Source organism: Hylaeus volcanicus, chromosome 9, assembly GCF_026283585.1.
Source record: "Hylaeus volcanicus isolate JK05 chromosome 9, UHH_iyHylVolc1.0_haploid, whole genome shotgun sequence".
In the NCBI taxonomy this organism is placed as follows: domain Eukaryota; kingdom Metazoa; phylum Arthropoda; class Insecta; order Hymenoptera; family Colletidae; genus Hylaeus; species Hylaeus volcanicus.
Genome location: NC_071984.1, coordinates 954879 through 963349, shown reverse-complemented (window position 1 = coordinate 963349; position 8471 = coordinate 954879). Strand labels below are relative to the sequence as shown.

At 34.6% G+C, this 8471-nt stretch overlaps 1 protein-coding gene across 2 annotated transcripts in view; it reads left to right on the top strand.

Moving 5' to 3' along the window:
* Nucleotides 1-8471, top strand: part of LOC128881979 (long-chain fatty acid transport protein 4-like) — a 51322-nt gene that overhangs the window by 29236 nt on the left and 13615 nt on the right. For both annotated transcript variants that reach the window (XM_054133486.1, XM_054133485.1), the window contains one exon: nucleotides 7404-7554. In XM_054133486.1, coding sequence (XP_053989461.1) covers nucleotides 7404-7554 — 151 coding nt within the window. The remainder of the gene's footprint in view (nucleotides 1-7403; nucleotides 7555-8471) is intronic.

Sequence of the window (8471 nt, the reverse complement as noted above, 5' to 3'; positions counted from 1 at the left end):
AGGAGATATTAACAGAAAACCCTGGACCAATCAGAGCGCGAGAATGCTAATGGAGCGCCCGCTGATTGGTCAGTGTTTTCCATTAATTTCTCCTCAACGAAGCTGCAGACAACATTTTCGCTAAGGAAAAAGTTGTTTCAAATCACCTCCCGAACCACCCTTTTCAAGGTGTTACAACATTTTTGGGACACCCTGTATAATTAAATATTTGATCGTGTTTTGTTAACAAAGTTATCATTAATTTAATTCTCTTATTAATTTAACGATCAAGAATATTTTCCATTCCTAGAATAATGAATAAATGCAAAGCAAGGTTACAGAGTTACCATTCGACCCTTGATTTTTCACGAACTGCGAAGCAAACGTTTTCTTACACGACATTTACATACTTTTTCTTATCGTTACATTGCTCTCGGAATGTATTTATTTAACATTTTATTATCTCGAGAGTAAAACGTGTCAGGAGGTTGAAATTCTGCATACTGCCTTGAAAGACAGTTTCAGCTATTAAATTGTATATGTTTGTACAAGCTGCAGATAGGTTTCCTTATCTGCGAAAGTGTTAAACACATTTAATTTACGTTTCTTTAAATACATCTTCTCTGAGCAAACTCTCTCGTCGTTTAAATATGCAACATCAAACACGGCGCGATTTGGTTTGTTGATTTTCAAAATTTAGGTGACAAACGATGCACAAAATAAAACAGAACAAAAATAAATTGTGTAAAACTCATTCTTAATTGTCTTTTCTATTTTAAAGTAAGAAAATAAATTTCACGATATTTTATATTTTGGTTATTACATATTAACTTGTAGTTTGGTTAAAAAAATATAATACAATTATAAATATAATAATAAATATAACATAGCTTGTTTAAAAAATCACGTTTATCGTTTCAATATACAATATTAAAAAAAATGTACTACACTATATTAATTTTAAAATATAGGCTACTAAAGATACACAAAATAAAACAACACGCTTTAATTAGGTCTTAAACGTAGACAATAAATTACACAAAAAAGTCTCAATTACTTTTCGCACTTAAAAGTTAAAAATAAATTTCATGAAACATCTCTGTTAATATAATAATAATTACATTTCTAAATATTTAAACAACTAACATATTTATCCATGTTCCCCACATTACAGATTAATGAAAGAACGTAGTTACTATAACGATAACGTACATAATAGTGACTATCTGTTTTTCAAAAGGAATTCTTGTTATCATTAAAAGTCTGCATTCGTCTGTTCGCTATCGTTTCCCACTGTGACGTAGCACTTTGTGTTATATTTAGGTCGTGAATCACGGAAATGGGGATCGCTATATTTGACCGAATCCAATACGAAATTTTGTTAAATATCAATCGATCTCTGAATTAAAAAAAAATATTTCTTTTCACGTTTTAAGATTTTAACATATTTTCTATTTAATATTTAATATAATATATATGAATATATTATATATATATATCTGAATTAAAAAATATTTCTTTTCGCGTTTAAGATGTAATATATATTATATATTATATTAAATATTAAATATAAAATATGTTTAAATCTTAAACGCGAAAAAAAATATTTTTTAATTCATACATCGATTATAATCTACAATATACATTAATATATAATATAATATATATAATATTTAATATTTTGTATTTAATATATCGAACGTATAATATACATCTACGGAATCTGAATATCTAATAAAAGACAGCGTTTACTCACAACACGTGAATCTGTAAGATTATAATATTTTGCGAATTATTCGCGTTTAAGATTTTACCATATTTTATATTTAACGTTTTATTTACCGGGAGCCTATTTTTAGGCTTTTTAATTGCAGTATTTAGCTATACGAATTTATTTACTGTGTCGATGGTTGTCTACTTACAATGTTCAGTGTTTGGGAACAGACTTGGCTTTTAATGTGCCCAGTAACAGTATGGAGGAATTATTGTCAGTCTAGATTGGCATATGATACTGTAAAAAAATTCTTTTTTTAATTAAAGTCTGTTTGTAAATAGCCCCGGTAGATGAAGTGTTAATATATCGAACGTATAATACAGGGTGTCCCAAAAATGTTGTAACAAAGTGGTATATCTTCTCAGTGGTGAGGATGGTTTCAGTGCATTTATGGTAGAGATATTTGTGCATTTATGGAGACTTTGCTGTAATTCGAAAAGGAAGGGTAGAGTTAAAGTGACAAAAAATACTGTGAAGTCTACCATAAATGCACCATATCAGTCCCGAGTTTGTGCATTTATAGAGATTTTACTGTAATTCGAAAAGAAAGGGTAGAGTTAAAGTGAGATGAGAAATACTGTGATGTCTCCATAAATGCACTATATCAGTCCCGAGTTTGTGCATTTATGGAGAGTTTACTGTAATTCGAAAAGGAAGAGTAGAGTTAAAGTGAGATGAGAAATACTGTGATGTCTCCATAAATGCACTATATCAGTCCCGAGTTTGTGCATTTATGGAGAGTTTACTGTAATTCGAAAAGGAAGGGTAGAGTTAAAGTGACATGTGAAATACTGTGAAATCTACCATAAATGCACTATATCAGTCCCGAGTTTGTACATTCAGCACTAGAGAGAGCGTTTTCCGTTAATATCTCCTCAACGAAGCCTCGGACAACATTTTCGTTAAGGAAAAAGTTGTTCCAAATCACCTCCACCCTATATATACAGGGTGTCCCAAAAATGTTGTAACACCTTGAAAGAGGTGGTTCGGGAGGTGATTTGAAACATCTTTTTCCTTAGCGAAAATGTTGTCCGAGGCTTCGTTGAGGAGATATTAACGGAAAACCTCGGACCAATCAGAGCGCGAGTATGCCGATGGAGCGGCCGCGGTAGGCGTGGACTACGCGCTAGGCGACCGCTCTCCGCCGGTATACGCGCGCTCTGATTGGTCGATGTTTTCTGTTAATATCTCCTCAACGAAGCCTCGGACAACATTTTTGCTAAGGAAAAAGTTGTTTCAAATCACCTCCCGAACCACCTCATTCAAGATGTTACAACATTTTTGGGATACCCTGTATACTAATATTAATAGTATCTAAATGACACAAGTGTTAAAGACTTTTATTTTCTCTAGCCGCAAACACTTATTTTAACAGGATCACTTATATTTTTGGCATTTAAAACTCTCGATTACCTCCAATAAAATAACATTGTAGAATGTTCAACAATTCGTTCTTACCTTTCACGCATAGCGAGTTTCTTGTGCACATGACTTCAACATTTTTAAACGGCTATTATAATTACGCACGCTTACGATTAACCTTTGATACGTAAAACGGAACTAAATCTTTCCAAATGACATTTTACGAGCTCGCAAGATGCGACCGAATGTTACTCCGTATGAATTTGAGAACTTTGTCGGAGGTCAATGAAATCAATGATCTTGGAATTTGCAGCGCGTTAAACGAAATATTTTCAAGTAAAATCCATAAATGCACGCTCGGAAAAATACTTCCTGCTCGATGGACGTTTTGGACATTCGCTAAAAATGGGGCAAACTTTATATTTTCTAAGATCTCAAAAGATCGACATTTTTTATTTTAACAGATATTTCAAAGATATTTGAAGTTTTCGGAATCGATTAAATTTGTATTTGAAATGAATATTTATTTAAATTTTTATTTGAAAGAGTTCTTTTATCATTAACGCAGTTATGTGATTAGAATAACCAAAATTACGTTTACGTGAGAGATAAATAGAATAGGGCGGTATTCTTATCTATCTACAAACTTCAAATTACCTTATCTAAATCACTGTTTGAGGGATTGAACGTAGCAGATAAACTGCTATATAACGTTTCTATTTTTCTCTGCTATTTGAATAGAACTCTGTTCATATATGAACAGAAGAAAATTGTAAAATTTACTTATTTCGATATTTTATTTTGCTGTACATTTTATACATTTTATACATTTTATACATTTTATAAAGTTCCTTTTCTTCCACGTAAATGCAATTTTTGTTATTCAAGGTCAACATATCAGACGCAGTTAAATTAATTTTTTATAAGCTACATACTTGCACTAATGAAACATATCATCATATTTGAAAATGTTCTTTATCTTGAAATATACAAAAATGTGACCTTGAAGAAAATCGTTTGTTTACCTGAATATTTGTCTTTGGCAAACAAATAATATTTTGTTCCGATATTTGCTTTGTATTATCGAGATCAAGAAAAACATTTAAGATTGTCACGTTAGCTGGAACATATTGTATCCTATTTGTATCCTCCTATTTATTTTTCCTTGTTATTCAAATAATTTCTTTCGGCCATACGATAATTAAATACATATACTTATGGTTATTAACATGGCGCGTATTTTCTTTTTCTTTTCATATTGAATGAGCACACGTAAATGCAGACAAACTCCAACGGACGAATAATAATGATGAAAATAAGAAATAGAATAAAAATAAGACGCGATGTAAAATGTTCCAACAGGAAGCCAGCCGCTGGTACACCGCAGAAAGGGAGCCAGGTAACAGAAATCAACTTTATCACAGGTGACCGTAAATAATACCACTCTTACGCAACGATATTAAAACCGCATTGTGCGATTCATCGTTCTGAGATTGTTATCGATATCGCCAGTAACATTTTATCGACGCTCAGAAATTAATCTCACGTAGAGATTTAAATAAAAGTCGTGCTCTCGTTTATGATTAAAATTTTTTTAACAACTGTTAGAGAAGTAAAGTAAATTTAAAGTTTCGTGCCATTGTTCTCTAGAGGGCGTTCATGGGAAAAAGGCCAGATGCATTTTTTGTTTTTTATAGTTCCGAATTTTCCGGCACGTGTTCAGGATGATCTCGCAATGCAAGCGTGTTCATCTTAATACTATTTTATATTTCTAAGAAAACTCGACACCTAAGCCATATACAGGGTGTCCCACAACTGTTGGAAGTCATTGAAAGGGGTGATTCGGGAGGTGATTTGAAATAACTATTTCCTGAGCGAAAATGTTGTACGAGACTTCGTTGAGGAGATATTAAGGAAAAACGTCGACTAATCAGAGCGCGAGTTCGCTGGTGGAGCGCCCGCGGTAGCCTATGAGCGCGGCCGCCTAGCGCGTAGTCCACGCCTACCGCGGCCGCTCCAACAGTATACGCGCGCTCTGATTGGTCAGTGTTTTCCGTTAATATCTCCTTAAACAAGCCTCGGGCGACATTTTCGCTAAGGAAAAACTTGTATCAAATCACCTCCTGAACCACCTCTTTCAAGGTGTTACAACATTTTTGGGACACCCTGTATATACAGAGTAGAGGTGATTTGAAACAACTTTTTCCTTAGCAAAAATGTTGTCCGAGGCTTCGTTAAGGAGATATTAACAGAAACCCCTGGACCAATCAGAGCGCGAGGATGCCAATGGGGCGCCCGCTGATTGGTCAGTGTTTTCCGTTAATATCTCCTTAAACAAGCCTCGGACGACATTTTCGCTAAGGAAAAAGTTGTTTCAAAACACCTCCCGAATCACCCCTTTCAAGGTGTTACAACATTTTTGGGACACCCTCTATATACAGAGTAGAGGTGATTTGAAACAACTTTTTCCTTAGCGAAAATGTTGTCCGAGGCTTCGTTAAGGAGATATTAACAGAAAACCCTGGACCAATCAGAGCGTGAGCATGCCGTTGGAGCGACCGCGCTCATACGCTACCGCGGGCGCTCCACCGGCATACTCGCCCTCTGATTGGTCGACGTTTTCCCTTAATATCTCCATAACGAAGCCTCGGACATTTCCCCTCAGGAAAAATTTGTTTCAAATCACCTCCCGAATCAGCCTTTTGAGCACCTTCAACACTTTTGGGACACCCTGTATATGTTTTCAAAAACCTCTAACATTTTTAATTCACCCTGTATAGTCAAAGCGTATTCCTATGTCCTACTATGAAGATTGATACTTCAGTGTAATAAAATAGCCAGTAAATATTTCAGTTCAAACTAACTTACTTATAAGCTTACGTATAAATAATTAAATGTAACGGCATATATGATATAAGTTTCGATACCTAATATAGCAAATACGTATCTCAAATAATGAATTAAAGATGAACAACTGTTTAACCGTTGCTTGTTCAATAAGTATTTAAATCTGAATTGTAGAGCGAAACTTTTACAATGCAAAACATAAATGTCCGATCGAATAACGTCGTAAATAAATCGCTCTACACTGTTTTTCTGTGGTTTTTTTCTTTTGTTATCTATTATTCAAATAAACTGTTGGAATATTTCTACTATCTAAGTACTAATATCGACAGTATTTCTCATTATAAACAGCTTATCGTTAGTGATGCATTTAGATATTAAATTCTATATATACTTTATTTGTTGTACATCTTATACACAACCTCATACATCTTTTCAAGCGCAGTGTTACCAACGGCATCATGAAGAACAAAAAGAAACGTAAAGTGTAAAGTAGAGAAAAGCGTTACCAACAGTGAGGAAGTATTCTTAATAATTAGTTTTTCAATAAAATAGTACATGATAAAATATGGGAGAAATTAATATCCAATATTAATATTCTCATTTTCCACTTTGTCACTAAATATTAATCATTACATTAGAATTTAGGACTTGTTGTAAATTATGCAGAAAACAAATACATGTTCCTTAATTACGTCCAGTCTAATACTTAAAACAAACATTATAAGGAATTTTATATGCATGTAAAAATGTTAAATACTGTCACAGACAATATTGTAACAACCAAGTGAATATTTGCTAGGCATGATGTCTGTTTACTTTGTTATCTTGTATATCATCTTTGGTATAGGTAACTTATGTACACGTGTCCACGTGTGCGTGTATTACCATAAAACCCAGTGTAAATGAGTCATGAATGGCTTGGAACGACGTGCGCAGTACGTAAATTTCTTTCATCGCTTTACTTAATCAGTCTATTGAATTAACTAAGCACTTGGGTTTCCTGTTGGATGCATTCTAATCTATCTTGAATTACCACTCGACCGTTACAAACGTAAACTCTTAAATCACGAGTCATCTCAATTACAGACCGCTCTGGATGTGAAACAAAACATTTTATTCGAAACATACAAAATTATTAAAATGGTACTTATTGTAGTTACAACAATAATAGTTACAACAATACACCAACAATATTCTACTAGTAAAGATTAATATTCCACTACTAAGATTGGTGTTTCGATATTGTTTTACCTAGTATGAATTATATCCTTATAGAGATCATATCCGTTTTTCAATTCCAGTATCAATTCCAGTAGGTAAACACTGGAAATTAAAAAACTATTTTATTCGTCGAATTTTATTATTTATTTATTTACCGAATTTAGTAGAAGTATTTTCGTTCGTTGTACTTAGTGGAAACATTTTTGTTTTTCTTTTTCAGGGCCGTGACGGGGTACTTAAAACTTCTTTGGATTATTCGCGGCCACGAGAGGAAGGACCGAAGTGTGGCTGATGTGTTTCGACAACACGTCAGCCGACATCCCAATAAAGTCTGTTTCATTTGCGAAGATGAAGAGTGGACGTTTCAACAGGTGAGATGCGTTATAACAGTGCTTGGAATTACTCGCACATTTCGGACCGGTTCCTGAGGCACCGTCCACTGTACCCCCACTACCGCTCTAGGTTCGTACGCTACGCACTAGGTGCCCACGGCCCCACTGGCATACTCGCGCTCTGATTGGTCCGGGGTTTTCTGTTAATAACTCAGTAACGAAGCCTCGGACAATATTTTCGCTAAGGAAAAAGTTGTTTTAAATCACCTCCGCTCTGTATATACAGGGTGTCCCAAAAATGTTGTAACACCTTGAAGGAGGTGGTTCGGGAGGTGATTTGAAACAACTTTTTCCTTAGCGAAAATGTTGTCCGAGGCTTCGTTGGGAAGATAATAACGGAAAACCCCGGACCAATCAGAGCGCGAGTGTGCCGGTGGAACGCCCGCGGTAGGCGTGGATTACGCGCTAGGCGGCCGCCCTCCCACTGGCATCCTCGCGCTCTGATTGGTCCGGGGTTTTTCATTAATAACTCAGTAACAAAGCCTCAGACAAGATTTTCGCTAAGGAAAAAGTTGTTCCAAATCATCCCCCGAACCTCCCCTTTCAAGGACCTCCAACTTCCTTTCGGACACCCTGTAGAATTGTAGATGATTAAATAATTGGTACCTATGTTATCGATTAAATATTAAACAATCGGAAGTAATCGAACCACTCGTTTCTAGGACTTCCAACATTTTTGGGACACCCTGTATATTATGTACGTGCACATATTTATAAAGAAAAATTATTCCAGTATATCAAACCTATTATTTAATTTAAACACATGTCTTCCTGTCAATATTTATGGGATTGACTGTATACAGGATGTCCCAGAAATGATTTTCAATATTTTTGAAATTTGAAAAATTAAAATCCAAGAAAATTATATTTCTCTTCCTACCGGACGAAAGCTGAAA